Source organism: Gracilinanus agilis, chromosome 1, assembly GCF_016433145.1.
Source record: "Gracilinanus agilis isolate LMUSP501 chromosome 1, AgileGrace, whole genome shotgun sequence".
Taxonomy (NCBI): Eukaryota; Metazoa; Chordata; class Mammalia; order Didelphimorphia; family Didelphidae; genus Gracilinanus; species Gracilinanus agilis.
This window is the reverse complement of record NC_058130.1, coordinates 339971162-339991021: the sequence shown is the minus strand read 5'-3', so window position 1 is coordinate 339991021 and position 19860 is coordinate 339971162. Positions and strand designations below refer to the sequence as shown.

Here is a 19860-nt window from a genome sequence, read left to right as displayed (position 1 = left end):
TTACAACTCTAAGGCAGAAGGGCAAGGGCTAGGCAAATGAGGTTAAGTGACTTGCTCAGGGTCACACAGCTAGGAAGTGTCTGAGGCCACATTTGAACCCAGGTCCTCCTGACTCCAGGACTATATTCACTGTGTGACCCAGGTGCTCCCTCTGGGTATTACTATCCCCATTTTACAGGTGACTCAGTAACTTGTTCATTGTACATAGCTCATATCACAGACAGGATTCAAACTCCCATCTTTTCTGACCCTAAATTGAAAGCTCTTTTCACTGCAGCTTAACTTTCAAGGAGGATGAGGGAGGAGGACAGAGGGGGTTAGATGGGGAGTATTTCCAAACTATTTACTACTGAGGAGACACCATGAGACAAAGCCATCTTTGTCAGTATTATCCATTATTTCTATTCCATCTAGGGATATGGGGAGATTTCTAGGTAGCATGGGTACAACTCCAAGGCTTTAGATGAAATCCGTCAAGCAGAAAGTAAACTGACTGATTCTTAGTTCCAATACAGGGCTGAGCTACATTTTCTAGGCCATCATAAGCAGCCTTCATAAGCAGTTTACATGTCTGCCCCTGCTCCAGGACTTTTGGCTAGTTCAAGAATTAAATTAAAATGATGATAAAACTACATTCCATCAGACCTGACTAGTGCGAAGATGGTCAGATATGAAATTGGTGGAGTCAAAGTTTACCTTTGCCCTGTGAAAAAGAGGATTTCCAAAAAGAACAATAGTAAAATTAAATGCTATATATAAGAATCAAACTTGATTCCAAGTAGAGATGGGGGGAAAAAATTTCCTCCCTTACCTCCTTGCATAAGTAGGGGTCTGTGAGTGAGGAATATTATACATATTATCAGTAGGAACTGATATATTAGTTTTGCTGAGCTACTTAAATTTTTTTTTTAATTTGTGTGTGTTTGTGTGTGGGTGGGTGTGGGTTTGGTGGGGAAAGGAGGGAGGAAGAATAGATTCAGAAAATTGTAGTTGATGTCAAAAGAAAAGAAGTAAATAATAATTAAAGAAAGGGAGAGATCCCTAAGCAAGCAAATACTTTTCATCAAGATTGAGATCAAGAGGTTCCTCCACCCCCTTTAAAGGTCAAAGAATAAGGAAGCTTTTTAGCACCTTAGAAACCAACAGTTTCTAAGTTATGAATAATTTGTGTTTTAAAATTCATTTGGAGACTGGCTTTAAGTAATAGGAGTTAATACACTTTGGAAGACAGAAAGTGACTTTTGACATCAAGCTGGCCTTTCATGTGAAGATGTGTTAACACTGAGCCTGGAGCAGAAGATAGTTACCTTATCGACAGCCTTGAGATCACAGCCTGCCTTCAGCAGGGTTTCCACCAATTCCACATTCCCACGGTCAGCTGCTAAGTGCAGAGGAGTTTGCTGCTTCTGTAACAATAATTTTGATGTTCAGTCCTGTCTGTCTCTTTGCGACTCATTTGAGGTTTCCTTGGCAAAGATACTGGAGTGGTTTGCCATTTCCTTCTCCAGCTCATTTTACAGATGAAGAAACAGAGGCAAACAGAGGTAAGTGACTTACCCAGTCACCCAGCTAGTAAATGTCTGAGGTCACATTTAAACTCATAACAACTCTATAAAATTAGTTCTATTCCTATTCCTATTTTATAGATGAAGACGCTGGGACTATAAGGTTAAATGATTTGTCCAGGGTCAAACATCTCTAATAAGTATCTGAAGAAAATTCAAATCCAGATCTTCTTGACTGCCACACAATGATTCAGTCTTCTTTGCTTCATTTATAAAGCTTTTTAGGGTTTACAAAACACCATGTTCAGCAGCTCATTTGAGTCTCACAACTACCAAAGAGGATCATGAGTGCCATTTGCTATTCAAAGGAAGGTCACACAACATGAAGCCTCAAAAGGAAAGTCGGGATGCTTGGTTTTTCAAGCCAGAAGGAGCATTAGAATAACTTATTTAGTCCTGACCTAAACTACCATTCCAATTTTCTTTTTCTCAAACGAGGCAGCTGATTTCTAGAGAGGAAGTCTCTTGCCCAATGCCACCCAGTTAATACTAATAGTTCACATTTCTAGAACTTTAAAATGTTTCAAAACATTTCCCTAGTTTGTGGCCAAGCTGGGTCCCAGAGGGGGCATCACTCCAAATAGTCTTTCTAATTAGGCCATTGTCTTGTTCAACATGCAAAATATATATTAATGCAAAACATACATGGAGTACTAACAAGGTATATTAAGCCTGTCACCTTAATTTTCTTTTTACTCATGGGCCTTTTCTCTTTTCCAAAAAGTCTAGAAGTTAAGAAGTTGCAGGGGAGGGTCAGAACCCCAAGAGACTTTGGCCATTGGCTGTAAGAAGAACCTCTAAGGTGATATTCATTGGACCATCTAGGCAGCATAGAAGATAAAGCACCAGGTCTGGAGTCAGAAGGATCTGGCTTCAAATCTAGCTTCAAACATGGAAGCTGACCTTCCTTTCTTAGCTGTGTGACCCTGGGCAAGTCATTTAACCTGGACTGCCCAGCCCTTACTGCTCTTCTGTCTTAAAGTTGTTACAAAAGTGGAAGGTAGGAGTTTAAATAAATAACCAAATAAAAATAAAGGTGTGAAGATGGGATTAACCCTCCCCTGCCTACTTTTAGATTTAATCACCAGAAGTGTATATACCCCTACTTTATGCTTAAGTGGGAGGAGGTCCACAACCTAGAATGCTAAAGTGGGTGACAACTCAGAAACAACTGACTGGCACCTGGGCAGTCCTAAGAAAATTCTAAAACTGTGATTGGCCCCTGTAAAGTGTAGGAAGGCACAGGAAGGGATGCAAAGTAGGGTCTATAAAAGTGGCAAAAACTTGCTATGAATAGCTCTTTCTCCTTGGAACTTGGCCTTGGAGGAGCTCTGGCTTGGGACCTCAGACTGTTTCTGGTAAAACTGTTCTTGGATCTTCTCCACTTGGACTTTGGATTGGTGAGTGAAAAAAAGGTGACCTTCCTTTCCTGACTGTTGGAGAGATTAACACCAGATAGGCCTGGTGAGTGATACCTAATTTACCTCTTGGCCCTCTGATTGGGCTTCTGGAAACCTGCCAGAGCAAAGCCAGGACCTGGAGCAGATATTTAGTTCATTAAGCTAGATTTCTTACTCTACCCCTTTCTCATTTCTCTACCTTACTCTTTCCCTCTATTTTGTAGATAAATACTACTATAAAGTCATTTGACTTGAGATATATTAATTTTGGCAACTATATTCTCTTATATTTAGTCCAATCTTAATTTTTAAGCCTGACAAAAGGATACTGGTGAATTGGAGCTTAGGATTGAGAATACAACAAGGAACCACAAGGAATCCTGGCCATTCTACAAATAGTCCCTGCACACTCCAGGGATCCTCATGTAAGACAAATCATTGACACAGACAAACTTATTGAAGAACTAGCTACTACAGTCTGATCTGCAATAGGCTCTAAAGATCATTTAGTTCCACAGCTCTCAAGCTTATTGATATCAACACTCCTTTGTCATTTTTCAGTCATATATGACTCTATCTGACCCCATTCAAGGTTTTCTTGGTAAAGATACTGTAGTAGTTTGCCATTTCCTTCTCCAATTCATTTTACAGATGAGGAAACTGAGGCAGGCAGGGTTAAATGACTTGCCCAAGGTCACACAGCTAATAAGTATCTTGAATCCAGATTTAAAACTCAGAAAGACAAGTTTTTCTGCCTCCAGGCCTGATGCTCTATCCACATGCCACCTAGTTGCCCCCATTAATTGTTAAACATAAATAACATTTTTTAAAAAAACCTTTCTAAAACATGAAAAAATTACGGATATTGACATTCTTTGTAATTTTTGCAAATATCTTTAATATCTAGCTTAAAAGGTATCTTGATGCTTATACCTGCTTCTACATTCAAGCTATTATAATATGTTGTTTTGGTCAAAGTCTAGAAAGATAATCTGGCCTCCCAAAGATATGGAAAAGGGAGGAGTTTTAATAGGTAAATTACATTTTAGGATTATTATGAACATTTTCTTGGCCCCTGTGAAAAGGGAAGGAGGGCAACCTTAAGTCTATACATTAAGAACTGCTGTTTATCTAGTCCTGGGATGGTAAACCTATGGCATGCATGCCAAAGAGGGCACACAGAGCCCTCTCTGTGGGCATCCACATCATTGCCTGCCAGAGTTGGTTACTAGAAAGGCAGAGGACCTCGGGCAGAGCCATTCCCTTCCCCTTCTCCATAGCACCTGTAGACATTTTTTCACATCACCTGCCCCTCTTCCCAGCAGCCCAATGGGAGCATTTCCTCCCTCCCCTGTCTGAGGTAAGGGGAGTGGGGGAGGGGGCACAGCACAACACTCAGTCTCTAAAAGGTTCGCCATCACTGATCTAATCCCAGTCCATCACTTTGCTGATTAGAGAACTGAAGCTCAGATAGATTGTTATATGACTAAGTTATGGTATAATGCTACTTTTAAGATATGAGAGCATAAAGGGGACCATCCCAACATTCAACAAATATAGAGATTCAATGAATCAAAGAATAGAAACTCACGTTTTACATAGCTTTAAAAAAAAGAAAGAAAAAAACCTTACCTTCTGTTTTAAAAGCAATATTGTGTATCGGTCCCAAGACAGAAGAGCTGTAAGGACTAGGCAACTAGAATTGAGTGACTTGCCCAGAGTCACACAGCTAGGAAGTGTCTGAGGTCAGATTTTAAACCAGGACCTCCAGGCTCTAGGTCTGACTCTCAATCCACTGAGTTACCTAGCTGCTCCCTTTTACAAAGCATTTTCAAGTTTTAGGGAGATAGGTGGCACAGTTATTGTGTGATCCTGGACAAGTCATTTAACCTCTGCCTCAAATGAGTTTCCTCATCTATAAAATTAAATTAATAATATCACCTACCTCCCAGGTAGGACAGCTAGGTGCAATGGGTAGAGTGTCATTTCTGGAGTCAGAAAGATTCATCTTTCTGCATTCAAATTAGGCCTTAGAAACTTGCTAGCTGTGTGATGCCAAGCAAATCGCTTAAGCCTGTTTGCTTCAGTTTCCTCATCTGTAAAATGGGCTAGAGAAGGAAATGGCACACCATTCCAGTATCTTTGCCAAGTAAACACCAAATAGGGTCACAAATAGTTGAACAAGATAGAAACAACTGAACAACAGCAACACTTCCCAGGGTTGCTGTGAGGATAAAAGAAGATCATTTTGTAAAATGCTTTGCTAACTTTAAAGCTCTCAATAAATGCTAGCTGTTGTTATCATTATCATACAGCTATTATCTTATTTGACCTTCACAAATAACCTGAGGTTTCTAAAATAGTCAAATTTAGATTCTGAAACTTTAAAATCTCAAACTCATTTTTTCTACTTACAGTGGTCAGAGAAACATAATTTTCTTTCAAATAAAGGAATATTTTGTTGGATTTGGAACTTGAATGACCAGAAACAAATACATTTTAATGATTGCATGTTGACTTAGAAGGAATTTTCTGGTATTGTGTTCCAGAGGATCTGAGCTTGGTTCAGTGTGTGTGAACATTTTTATTAATTACTTTGGATAAAGACCAGACACTGACTGGGGAATGCTAGGTAGCTCCATGGATTGAGAGCAATGCCCCCAAAAGGGAGGTCCTGGGTTCAAATGTGACCTCAGACACTTCCTAGCTGTGTGGCCCTGGGCAAGTCACTTGACCTCCATTGCCTAGCCCTTACCACTTTTCTACCTCGGAACCAATACACAGTATTGACTTTAAGACTGAAGATAAGGGTTTAAAAACAAAAAAGACAATACTATACTCATCAGATTTACAGATAACCCAAGGCTAGGAGAGATAGCTAACAGTCTCAGATCTCCCACTGACCAGCCATACAATCCTGGGACCATGCCCTTGGAATAAATTTAACCTCTCTGGAGATTAGTTGGGTTCATCTATAAAATGAAGGCTAGAAGACATTGAAGATTCCTCCAAGCCCTAAGGTTCTTTGGCTTTAAATCATATTTATTATTCTGTCTCAGCATTTCCAGATGGAGTCAGTGATAGATTGATCTAATGGTGGGTTTGTTGCTTCTTCAGTTAATTGAATCCATGTAATTTTTATACTTCGTGTGGCCTTTCTGTCTTCAGGCTAAAGGAAGACATATTAATGACTTCAATATAGAAATACAGCTTCCTTCTTGTGGAAAGGGGCCCCCTGCCAATGCCAATGCATCATATTTGGGGAGTGGTTCTTGATTTAGAGATTCTTCTGGCAGTAGGCCTCCAAGCCATTGTTTTTCTATTAAAATATCTGGACAGGTCAAACTCGAGCTGGCTCCTATTCATGTGCCAGAGGAAGCCTGAGCTCTGTGTGTGTGCGTGCCCTTCTGAACAACTGGCCCTTATCCTTCAAGACACCTCGACCTTCCAAACAACATGAAAAGGAACCCAACATTTATAGGAAGATAAGGAAACTCCAGTGCGTTCTGCCTCTTTGCTTACCTGATTTAAGGCATCCACATCGTGCTTAGCTCCCAGTAAGTCATTCACTACGGTGACGTGGTTGTTGATGATGGCCAAGTGAAGAGGGGAATCCTGCTGCAGAAAGACAGATACCAATTCAAAATTGGGCTGCTCTTCCTCACTGTATTACTCATACACTACTGCAATGTGGTGTCATGTACTGGCATCAGACTCAGAAGTTATGAGTTCAAATCTCATTTCTTCCACTTATTCACTTGGAAATTGGAAAGATTAGAGGATCCCAGATCTAGAGCTCGATGGGACCCATTTGAGAGGCAGTATGACACAGTGAATAGAGAGAGCTGACTGTGGACTCAGAAAGATCTGGGTCACATCTGCTACATCCTGGCTGTGTGATCATGGAGAAGTAACTTAACTTCCCTGTTCTCTAGGCCAAAAGTATCAAATACCCGTGGAATGGGAGAACAACATTGAAATGTAATTTGTGGGGCAGCTAGGTGGCTCAGTGAATAGAGAGCCAGGCCTAGAGATGGGAGGTCCTGAATTCAAATCTGGCCTCAGATACTTCTTAGTTGTGTGGTCCTGGGTAAATCACTTAACCCCCATTGCCTACCCCTTTTCTGCCTTGGAACCAATGCAAAGTATTGATTCTAAGATATAAAGTAGGGGTTTAAAAAAATGTAATTGTGGAAAAAATAAAATACCATTTAAAAATGTAATTGGAAAATGGTTAACAAAATAAATAAAAATACCCTAAAAGAGATAATGTTATATTTTAAAACTAAGTCAATATATAGCCCACAGGGATACTTATTGTTATTATTGAGTCTGTTCGGTCATGTTAACTCTCTGTGATCTCACTTGAGGTTTTCCTGGCTTAGATACTGGAGTGGTTTGCCACTTCCTTGTCCAGATTTTTTACAGATGAGGAAACTGAGGCAAACAGGGTTGAGTGACTTGCCCAGAGTCACACAGCTATTAAGTAACTGAGGTGTTAAGGATTAACAAGTTTCTAAAATATTCATAGCTGTGCTCTTTGTGGTGGCAAAAAATTGGAAAATGAGGGGGTGCCCTCCGATTTGGGAATGGATGAATAAATTGTGGTATATGTTGGTGATGGAATACTATTGTGCTCAAAGGAATAATGAACTGGAGGAATTCCATGTGAACTGGAAAGACCTCCAGGAATTGATGCAGAGGGAAAGGAGCAGAGCCAGAAGAACATTATATACAGACTGAGAGATTATGGTACAATTGAACGTAATGGACTTCTCTACTAGCAACAATGCAATGACCCAGGACAATTCTGAGAAAGAATATTATCCACATACAGAGAAAGAACTGTGGGAATACGATTGGGGATTTTGACTCTAAACGAGCACCCTACTGCAAATATCAATAATATGGAAATAGGTCTTGATCAATGACACATGTAAAACCCAGGGGAATTTCACGTTGGTAGAGGGAGGGGAGGAGAACATGAATCCTGTAACCATGGAAAAAATGTTCTAAATTAATTCAATAGAAATTAAAAAATTAAAAAACAAGACAAAAAAACTACATCAATATGCAACCCACAAAGATACTTATGTGTGGTTTAGTGGTCTCCATATGCATTTCAGTTTGACACCCCTGCTCTAGGCAACTCTAAGTTTATCTGATTTGTATAGGTAGGGAGAGTTTTCTCTGGAGGATTCTTGATATCAAAGAAATCCTATTTTCTTTTGCCCTCCCTTGCCCTGAAATTCCTTTATATTTTTATATTTTACATTTATTTTCTGTGCCCATGTTGTACATGAGAACTATCATATGATGGAAGTCTCTTGAAGGCAGAGACTTTTGCTTTTGGTTCACTTGCCCCTGGATACCTAGTAGCCACTTAATAAATTCTTGCTGAATTGAAGTTAATTCAATTCCTCTTAGAGCACATAGCCATTTCTAAAGTACCATTGCCAAAGTCCAGTTCTAATGTACTGTTCAAGATTTGTTAGTTGCTTCCTCCTCCTATTCTTTCTCTCCTACCTCAATCTAACCACCAGTGGCACCCAACCCATTTTCTCTTCCCTCTTCTAGCCTTCTGCTTTCCTACTCCCAAACCATCAACTCCCTACACCCTTGGTTAATACCAAACCATAATGCCCCTTTGGGAACTAGAGGCAAAACAAATTGGAGTGCTAGAGGATAGCAGGATGGGCCATTGAGAAGTGCCAAAGAAGGTGAATAATTAAAAATGAGACTGGGATTGGTAGGAACCTAGAGTTACTTGTGTGGAAAATTAATACTGAACTATCATAATTTTCATATGAAACTTTTCTTAAACCTTGGGTTTAGAAGGTCAGCCAGCTTCCAAGTTAAAGTAATTTACTTCCAGACCTCAGGATGTTTTACTGAGCTGGCTTTTGTTGGAAGCCTGCTCCTTGTAGGGTGTGGTGGAGAGCAGCTCCTAGTTTATCTGTAAATAAGAACTCTCTGGGGGAGACAAGTCAACAGGGGCTAACCAACATACCATAGGTATGCCATTTTGGACCTCAGTGGCCCACCCACATGGAAGAATGTGTTGGCATTTTTCAGGTCTGTTGACATCCTTACAATACTCTCCTTTATAATGGGGAGAAATTGAGGTGTCTAAATCTAATTCCTGTGTGACTATTTTCCAATAACTGTCCTGGGTGGGGAGGGAGGGGACTGAGTGATATCAGTACAAAGGATTGGCTTATGCCACAGGAAGTATCTCTCTCTCTCTCTCTTTTTTTTTTTTTTTTTTTTTTTAATTTTAAACCCTTAACTTCTGTGCATTGACTCATAGGCGGAAGAGTGGTAAGGGTAGGTAATGGGGGTCAAGTGACTTGCCCAGGGTCACACAGCTGGGAAGTGTCTGAGGCCGGATTTGAACCTAGGACCTCCCGTCTCTAGGCCTGGCTCTCAATCCACTGAGCTACCCAGCTGCCCCCAGGAAGTATCTCTCTTTGGCCCCTCTTCTGGCCAAACTGTCACTCTCTCTGGCCCAGCTTTCCTACCCACATGCTCAAACTTTTGCCCTCTTTTCTCAGGTCCTGATTTTTGTTCCCACTCTTGTTTGTGGGTATCTTTTCAGACTGTGGAGGGAATCCATTGGCTAATTAGATTTTCTTTGAGCCATCTTTTAATAAACTAATTTTTGAAATTAAAAAATACAACCTCCAGAGAATTTCATTCTTTACCCTTAACATAACCCAAAATGTGGAGAGTCAATGATAATATTTAGGGAAAGGGAATAGCTAGATTGGAAAGAATGGGTGATTCAGAGATGTGTCATTGAGGAAAGGTGGATGAGTGGCTAAGCAGGCAGGTGTGCCCACAGGCAGATCAGTGTAAACAGGTGTGGGGTTGGTTGAATAGAAGACTAATTGATAAAGCAGGAATGATAACTCAAAGGGGAGGAAGGCGAAGACTTGAGAGAGAATGAGAGAATGGAAAAGGCATCCAAGTGCCAAGAGGTAGGAGGAAGCATGACATAAGAGAACAGAACACTGAACTAAGTTGGGAGACCTGGGTTCAAGCCTTAGTTGCTACAGTGGTTATTTAAGCCCTCTGAGCCTCAACTCTCTGATATGAAAAAAATGAGAAGGCTCTCCAAGATCCTTTCCAGGTCTGCCCATCTATGACTCTCTACTCAGGTAGGTAGAATTAATTTAAAGGCCAGGAACAGCTAGGTGACTCAGTGGATGGAGAGCCAAGCCCAAAGATGGGAGGTCCTGGGCTCAAATCTGGCCTTAGACACTTCCTAGCTGTGTGACCCTGGGCAAGTCACTTGACTCGCATTGCCTAATGCTTACTGAACTTCTGTTTTAGAACCAATATAGATTATTGGTTCTAAGAGAGAAGGTAATGGTTTTAAAAAAAAAAAAAAGAATTATAGGTCAATGGTGTCAAGCTCAAATAGAAAAGGTTCCTGCAGACCACAGGATAGTTTTAAAATGTAATATTATCTATGTTATGTTATATTTTTATATATTTTGTTAAATACTTTTCAAATACATTTTAATTTGCTTCATGCATCACTGGGACAGGCCAGTATCGGACTCCTCTAATATAGGTCTCCATGACTAGAACAAATTGGACTGTGTTATGAGACATTTCCCATTTCCCCTTTTACCTTCAAACCTTCTTGAACACTCAAGTAGAAGGAAGAAGGGGGAAAAAAATCAGACCAAATAACAAATATTCTTTGTAAGGAATGGCCTTCTGTAGGAAAGGAAAGAAAATTTTTAAAAACAATCTAGGACCCATTTCTATAGCATGTTAATCTTTTAAAGATACTTTCTTCACAAAAACCTAATGAAACAGTTAGTAACAATAGTATCCCCATGATACAGAATAGAAAACTTGATGCAGGTGATGTGACTTTTCCAGGGTCATACTACTAAGGATGAGTCTGAACCAGGACTCAAACTCAGATTTAACCCCGTTTTGAAATGTCAGTGAATACCACTACAGCCCAACTGACATGTTCTGCAAATCAGGAAGTTCTTTGAACTGAATCAAGAAAGTTTCAAGCCAGTTCCAATGAAAACTTTTCATCCAAAACAACCAAACCAGTTCAAGTCACACCCTCAGTCTGGAATTATCAGAACATATAGTAATAGATAATCAGAATCAGAATGAGTAATATTCTCAAGGGGGAAAAAATAGAGTAAAAAAATGTGAAAAGATTTTCTTGGTTTATTTCCAACACAGAAGGTCACTGTCAAAATGTTTGCTTTGGGTGTGTTGGGTCTTTGTGAAAGCCAACATGAAATTCCAGAAACCCAGGGTTAGAATGATTGATTGGATTTTAAAGAAAAAAGATAGCTTTGCAGAAGAGACAAATGATAATTTTTCATAGAGGAACTATGCATTTAGATACCCTAATAAATGTAGTAGTTTCCTCGTCTTCTCAGACAAATTTAATAAGAGAATGGCATCTCAAGCATATATGAAAGTTTTGTTGCTCTAAACATTAAAATGTAAAAAAAAAAACACATTTATTTTTATCTGCATTAGAACTTGTCATCCCTTCCTCAAAAAAAAAAATTATTTCTAAAGAAGACTCTCCACCATAAATAAATATATCTTTCATAAATGTAGCAATCCATCCTAAAACTAATACCTCCTTAGCCACAGTAAAGCATGTTGGTCAATATGACCCACCAAATGATTAATTATTGTCCCCAACTCACCTCGGCTTTCTGATCCAGAACAATGTCTTCACTGAGAAGAAACATGACAAGGGATGTGTGCCCATTCTGGATTGCTATTTGCAAAGCATTAATGTTGTTCTGAGAGAAAAACAAGGTTTGGGGAGGGTGAAAGGATTTTAGTTAGAAATCATAATGAGGCTTTCAACATGGCAAAGACCTATCATTTTAACTGTAAAATGTAAACTTCACACCTTATTAATAATCTTGGCTAACATTCATATATTGCTTCAAATCTGCAAATTATTTTACTCTGTAGACTGAGTAGCAGTAGTCAGAAAAAAAAATTATAACCAGGTGGCCAGCCCTCTGATGGTGAGCACCTCTGAATTTATGTAAAAGTCCAATGGTGGGCCAAAATGGCAGGGCTTCCACTTTGGTCTGACCCACAAACCTGGCATTTTTCTGGTATAGCCTTTAAGAACCAAAGGTGATGTCCACGCCAGATGATCTATCAGAGCAGGACATTAGTAGAGAATTCAGAATGGTTCTAATTATTTTTACAATAGGTATTTCTGGTTGTCTACCATTCATAGAGCTTTGGCACAAATGAATCCATGTTCCCCAAGATGTCAGTGAAGTAGAAGCACAATTTCCTTTCTCCCAGAAATAGGAAATACATTTCTGGCTTTATTTCCCACTAGTTCCCACATAAACCCCAATTATTTTACAAGATGTACTCTGAACTCTGCAGTCCCTGAAAGATACTTTCCATAGTTCTTTTCCCCTGATTCTCACCCATTCTTCAAGATCCTCCTTGTAGCCTTTTCCCAATAGTCCAGTCAAAAGTTCATTCTCACTCTTCTGAACACCTGTAGGCCATATTGTCTGTGTCACCTATAGTTACACCCTGTCTTAGACTGTGTCCAGTTCTGGGTTCCATATTTTAGGAAGAAAATTGACAAGCAAGGACATTTCCAGAGAATAGTGACGAGGAGAAGGAGAAGGCTACCAATTGTGCCTTCATGTGGTAGGAGCAATATTTGCTAATCTGGGTTGAGGCCCAGAGAAGTAAGACCAGATGGCCCCTGATGTATTGGCTAGTTCTACCTAAAGAGACAACCAAACCAGCTTCAAAACTTAATTGTTCCTGGGAACTAAGATATTTAGGCAATTTCCTTATCTTCTAAGGCATTAAAAAAAAAAAAAAACTAGCGCTAGAATACTTGGCAATTCTCTAGCTTGATGGACACTCCTTTGTGAATAGACAGCATTCTGAGTAGACACTGTCAAAGCAAATGTGGAAGGAAGGGAGCTGCATTCAAAAAATGGGAAAGTGTGGGGAAGGAGAACAAACATTTATCAATCTATTATGGGTCAGGCACAGTGCGAAGGACTTTATTTAAGTTGATCCTCACAGCACTCAGGAAGTAGGAACAATTTTCCCAATTTACAGCTGAGGAAATTGAGGCACAGATTAAGTCACATAGGTAGGAAGTGTCCAAAGCCAGATTTGAATTCAGGTATTCCTAACTCTGAGCTCAGCATTTGTTCTATGCACTATTTTTTTTTGAATGTGGGCTAATTTTATTTTTATTTTGAATATTTTTCCAGTTACATATTTCATGTTCCTTCCCTCTCCCCCAAACTCCCCTAACCCCCGCCCCTTAGCCAACACATAATTCCCCTGGGTTTTACATGTATCATTGATCAAAACCTAATTCCATATTATTGATAGTTGGACTAGAGTTATCATTTAGTGTCTACACCCCCAATAATATCCCATGTATTGGGGGGCAGCTGGGTAGCTCAGTGGATTGAGAGTCAGGTCTAGAGACAGGAGGTCCTAGGTTCAAATCTGGCCTCAGACACTTCCCAGCTGTGTGACCTTGGGCAAGTCACTTGACCCCCATTGCCCATCCTTACCACTCTTCCACCAAAGAGCCAATACACAGAAGTTAAGGGTTTAAGAAAATATATATATCCCATGTGTTCAAGTAATTGTTTTTCTTCTGCGGTTCTCCTCAATGTGGGCTAATTTATAAACTTTAATTTGTGAAAGATAACAAAAGACAGTGTGGAGTCTTTAAAAAAAAACAACACTGTTGATTCTAAGACAGAAGATAAGTGTTTGGGTTTTTTTGTTTGTTTGTTTGTTTTTTTAAAGACTCCACACTATCTTTCGTTATCTTTCACAAATTAAGGCCAAAGCAGAGTAAGGGGTAGCTGATGGGGGTTAAATGACTTGCCCAGGGTCACACAGCTGAGAAGTGTCTGAGACTAGATTTGAACCCAGCACTTCCAATCTGTAGGCCTGGCTTTCAATCCGCTGAACCACCTACCTGCCTCATCCATGTAGAGGCTTAAATTGATCGTGAATTAGTGAAAAAAAAACGAAGCACCAAAGTGGCAATGAAATTATTCTTACTAGTCTGTCATTTCCCAGAGTGAATCTGTTTGTTATTTGTTGAGGAAATTTCTTTTGTGAAATGTTATATGGTCTACACATGGCTCATTTCATTCCAGGCCTGCATCTGAGTCACAGGCCTGGCCTACATCAGACCTGGGCTAGATGATTTAATAATGCAAATATAGTGTCCAGAACAAGGGAAGTGATAGTCCTCACAAGGCCAATAATATCTGGATTATTACGTCCAGTTCTGGGTTCCATATTTTAGGAAGAAAATTGACAATCAAGGGCATTTCCAGAGAATAGTGACAAGGAGAAGGAGAAGGCTACCAATTGTGCCAAATAAGTCTTCCCCTTGCTCTGGTGATTCAGCCACAGACCTGCTCCCCTGCTCAGCCTTATCTGTTCCGCCTCCACACTGGTTGCCTGATCCTCTTAAGGACTCTGCCTGGATCTTCAATTACTATGAATTTGAGCTGAGTCTGCCCTATCTTGAGGAGTTTAGCTGCTCTGCTCACCTCCTGCTCACTTCCAGGTCATTCCATTACAACACTAGCTCTCCTAATTCCCCTTTATGTTTTGTCTTCTCTTATTAGAAAGCAAACGCCTTAATCGCGGGGACTATTTGAGCAGGTAGATGACTCCATGGATAGAGAGCCAGGCCTGGAAACTGAAGGTCCTGGATTCAAATGTGGTCTCAGACACTTCCTAGCTGTGTGACCTTGGACAATTCACAACTAGCCCTTGATACTCAGAATCAGTTCTAAGATAGAAGATAAAAGTTTTCTTTAAAAGGGTAGGAATTTAGCAGTATTCATCAAAATAATATGGTACTAGCTAAGAAATAGAATGGTGAATCAATGGAATAGACTAGGCATAAATGACTTCAGCAATCTAATATTTGATAAACCCAAAGATCCCAGCTTTGGGGACAAAAAAAATCACTATTTAAAAGGGTAGGAACTATTTTGTTGTCTTGTTTTGTGACCGCTTCATTTAGCACTGTATCTGGTACATAGAAAGTGCTTAATAAATGTTTTCTCTAACTAACAAGCTTTTTCCCCCCGCTCTTCCTATTCTCTCTGGAGATAATTTCTTCCTCCTCAAATGTCTTCTTGTTCTTTGCCGCCTACTTTTAACCTTGTAACATTCTCATTGTACTATGATCCATAGCATCATAGACTGAGAGCCAGAAAGTACCTTAGAATCCATTCAGTCCCCTCTTCTTGCAGATGAGGAAACTGAAACCCAGAGAAATTCTGACTTGCCCAAGGTCACTCAAGTAGTATGTTAGAATCAGGATTTAAATATGGATCCTCCCTGAACCATTAAAGCCCTGTATTCTTAGTTGGCAAAAAACTGAAGAGACAACTGGTATCTGACTGACAAAAAGTGAATAAAACCTAAGATTTTATGGAAGAGCAGTCACATAGAAAAGCACTGTTTCTTTTGTTTTTCTTTACTTTCTTTTTTAAAATGTGCTCAGTCATATATACTGATTAAAAGGGCTCATGGTAGTTCTCAATAACCTCTGAGAAGTACATGACTGAGTCTCATTTTGATTCCACAGATGTTCTGTGAGGAAGTTGCTGTTTGGTTACTGGAAATGTACTGGTTTATAGTTCATGTAGCTGAATTTTAGTGTTTTGTACACACCCTTTCCTCACCAGGATAAGGTTTCTTTCAAGAAATTTCTCTTTAGCCATTTGGAACAATGACCAAAGATCTCTAAACCTTTTGATCCAGCAATACTACTACCAGATCTGTATCCTAAAGAGATAAGAAAAAAAAAAGGGGGTGGGGGTAAAAGGCCCTATTTGTACAAAAATATTTACTTTGGTTCTTTTCCTGGTAGCAAAGAATTGGAAATTGAAAGATTGTCCATCAGTTGGGGAATGGCTGAACAAGTTGTGGTTGATATGAATAAGAAAGGAATACTGTTGCATTGTAAGAAATGATGATAAGGATGATTTCAGAAAACTCTGGAAAGACTTACATGAACTGATGCAAATGAAGTGAAAAGAACCAAAAACACTATGTACACAGAGGCAGCAGTGTTTTTTAATAAACAACTGTGAAAAAACTAGTTATTCTCAGCAATATAGTGATCTAAGACAATTCCCAGTCTCATGATGAAAAATGCCATTTGCCCTCAGATAGAGAACTGTTGGAATCTAAATGTAGATGAGAACATACTACTTCTTTCTTCTTCCCTTCTTCCATCCCTTCCCTCCCTCCTTTCTTTCCTCCCTTCCTTCCTTCCTCCCTCCTTCCCTTCCTTCCTTCCTCCTTCCTTCCTTCCTCCTTTATTCCTTCCTTCCTTCCTCCTTCCTTCCTTCCTTCCTGATTTCTTCCACAAAATGACTAATATAGCAAAATGTTTTACATGTGTGAAAGGGAATTCTTGGTTCTCTGTGAGTTCACACCTTACTTGATGCTAGGTGAGAACAAGCCAGAAACTTAAGAACTCACACTCAGAAAGGTGTGGTTCCAAAGGTAAGAACTCAGACAATTTGGAAATTGTCATTGGCCCCCGTTAAAAGGGGCAGGGACAGGAAACCACCATAAAAGCCATGAAAATCCCTTAGCAGAGTAGGCTGATGAAAAGATCTCTGGTGAAGGAGGCTAGTAGAGAGTGAACTCCAAAAAGGAAGTTGGCTTCAAGAAGGTCAGCTCAAAGAAGGCCTCAGGAGTCACCTTCAGCTCCAGTCATTGTCTTGGGTGAGTGGATAGCTGGTTTCCCTTCCTGTCTTCTGGAGATAGTTGAATTCTGATTGAAGATTAACAATTCCTGGCTGAGCCAAGCACTAGAATAATATTTAGTTAGATAGGCTAATGTATTTTCTACCCTTTTGTATTTCTCTACTTTATAAATAAAAGATTTATACTTTTCATATATTTAGCCAAACCATTAATTTTTAACACTTACACATGTTTCTACATGTAACATCTTTCTCAGATTGCTTATCTCAGAGGGGAAGGAGGGAGGATCAGAAGGAGGGAGAGAATCTGGAACTCAACAATTTTAAAAAGTGAATGTTAAAAATTATTTTTGCATATAATTGGGGAAAACAAAATATTATTTAAAATAAAAAGAAGTTTCTCTCTCCTTCCCCACTTATTACTTCAATGAACACAGCTAAGAGTATTCAGGGAACCTCGAGCTTTCTACCTCAATTTGTAATCAAGTGAGAGTGGTGGCTTCAGTTTTGTTCTGGCCAGAGTAGAGCATTTTCTGGTCTTTGCCTTTGCTTCAATACTTTTCAGTATATTCAAGTGATAAAACTTAGAGCAATCACCTTAAATTTAGTCCTCAGATGGCATGCAAAGTAAAGAAATGCAAAAATCCAAAACCCAGATATGTCCCCTTGTGCCCACCAGATTCCCCAGCAATGTCATTTGACCTACTGACATAATCTAGGAAACCGTAGGGCCTCGTCATCCACCCCATCATTTAGGATTTTTCTAGGACTCTCTTCTTTTTTATTATTATTGTTTTTTAAATTTCATCTAATTGATTAATTAAGAAAATTTTTCCACGGTTACATGATTCTTGTTCTTTCCCTCCCCTTCTCTCACCCCCGTTTCGTAACCAACAAGCAATTCCACTGGGTTTTACATGTCATTGATCAAGACCTATTTCCATATTATTGATATTTGCACTAGGGTGATCATTTAGAGTCTACATCCCTGATCATATCCCCATCGACCATGTGATTAAGCAGTTGTTTTTCTTCTGTATTTCTATGGACTCTCTCTCTTCTGCTGAACACATATGTTCTCTCTTCCAATTAGAGGATGAGTTCCCCAAGAGCAGGGACCATCTCACATTTTCAATTTGCATTTCCAATATTTAGCACATGGTAGATGCATAATAAATGCTTGCTTACCTCTTTCTTATTTTTTTTTTTTTGGTTTTATTTATCTAGATCTGAAGGAAGAATATTTAGATCTCCCACTATTATGGTTTTACTATCTATTTCCTTCTTGAGCTCTGCCAGTTTCTCCTTTATGAATTTGAATGCTATGCCACTTGGTGCGTACATATTGAGCAGTGTTATTTCCTCATTGTTTATACTGCCTTTAATCAGGATGTAATGACCTTCCCTATCTTTTTTAATCATATCTATTTTTACTTTGGCTTTGTCAGAAATCATAATAGCCACTCCTGCCTTCTTTTTCTCATTTGATGACCAAAAGATTTTGCTCAAGCCCTTAACCTTAAACTTGTGTATGTCCACCCGCCTCATATGTGTTTCTTGTAGACAACATAATAAATGCTTGCTTAATTCATTTCTTCATTCTCTCTCTACCAAAAAAACAACTTCTCTGAAGTGAACAAGAAGAAGGGTGTTCCTTTGGAGTAGACGCCAATGGGGATGTGAGAAATAACTCCAAATAAAAGTACAGACAGCATGAATCAGTCCTTCAAAAGGCCAATCCCTAGACTTTCTCTTGTCCACAGATGATATATGAAGGACCCTCAACAGAAAACCCTGGGTTACCTACTTTATTTGGAATGTTGACATCACTTCCTGCATCCAATAACAATTTGCTACCTTCTTTGTGGCCTCCAGCAACAGCTAAAAAGAATGGTGTTTCTCCATCCTGTAATAATAAAGAAATAAAAGTGACAAGAAATACTCTCATCAACACCCCATGAGCCAATGCCAGCACTCAAATTCTTTCTTTAAAAAAATGACAACAAAACCCTTACTTTCAGCCTTAGAACTGAATCAAAGGATCATTGCCAAGGCAGAAGAACAGTAAGTACTAGGCAATTGAGGTTAAGTGACTTGCACAGGGTCATGCAGCTAGGAAGTGTCTGAGGCCAGATTTGAAACCAAGACCTCCCATCTCTGGGTCTGGCTCCCAATCTACTGAGCTACCTAGTTGCCCCCTTATAATGCCAACAAATGATTTTAACCTCTAAGAAGCTCAAAATAAGAAAGGATTTACTTTACCATATTTACTTACACATTTCCCCCTCCCTCTCTAAAATCTCATCTCTCAGAATTTGGAGGTGGAAATATGTGATTATTCTTCACAAAATCCTCCTCCAGAGGCCTGTTTTATTGTTCCCAGCCAAGGAAGCTGTTATAAAAGTTTGGCAAAATGACAATCAAAGAATAAATAGTTCTAGAACTTAGCTATTATTTCAAAAAATAGAGGGGGAAAAGAATAGAAATGATGTTCAATAGGTTGCAATCCCTAGTTCATTTCTCTACCAAGGAGAAACCTACTCATAATCTTTCTCCCATGTTAGCAGTAGAATGTGTTAAGAATGTAAGCTCTTTGAAGGCAAGAACTATTTTTGGGTTGGAGGATGTATTTCTAGTGTTTAGAACAGTGCCAGAACATAGTTGGCACTTGGGAAACAATTTAGCAATTGTTGAAGTGAATTAAATTAAGAAAGGAAGTGAGAATTTAACATGGTGCTTTTGAGGCCAGTAGAGCATTTCAAGTTTGTTGAATGCCAGGAAAGAACCCTGGATTTGGAGTCAGAAGACAAGAGTTGGAATGCCAGCTCTTCAATTTATTACTGCATGACCTTTGGATTGTTCTTTGGGTTGCCAATTTAGATATGAAGAAGTTAGACTATAAGACCATTAAGGTTCTTTCTATCTAAATCAATGATCCTACAAATAAATGCATTCCTATGTAAAAAGGAATTGGAAAAAACCATCTAAAAATGTATATATTTCTATGGACAAGGGAAATGTATCAAAACTACATTTCCCTTGATCCAACATGGTCCAACTGATTTCCGTTTCCGACGTCTTGACGCAGGGGAGAGCTTAAATCTCGTGGGTTAGGAGGGAGTG

The 19860-nt window shown here is 39.3% G+C and overlaps 1 protein-coding gene across 1 annotated transcript in view; it reads right to left on the bottom strand.

Annotated features, from left to right (window-relative positions):
• Positions 1-19860, bottom strand: part of ANKDD1B (ankyrin repeat and death domain containing 1B) — a 97337-nt gene that overhangs the window by 25877 nt on the left and 51600 nt on the right. Inside the window, 4 exon segments of the mRNA XM_044657699.1 lie at positions 1308-1406; positions 6488-6583; positions 11668-11766; positions 18545-18643. Coding sequence (XP_044513634.1) covers positions 1308-1406; positions 6488-6583; positions 11668-11766; positions 18545-18643 — 393 coding nt within the window.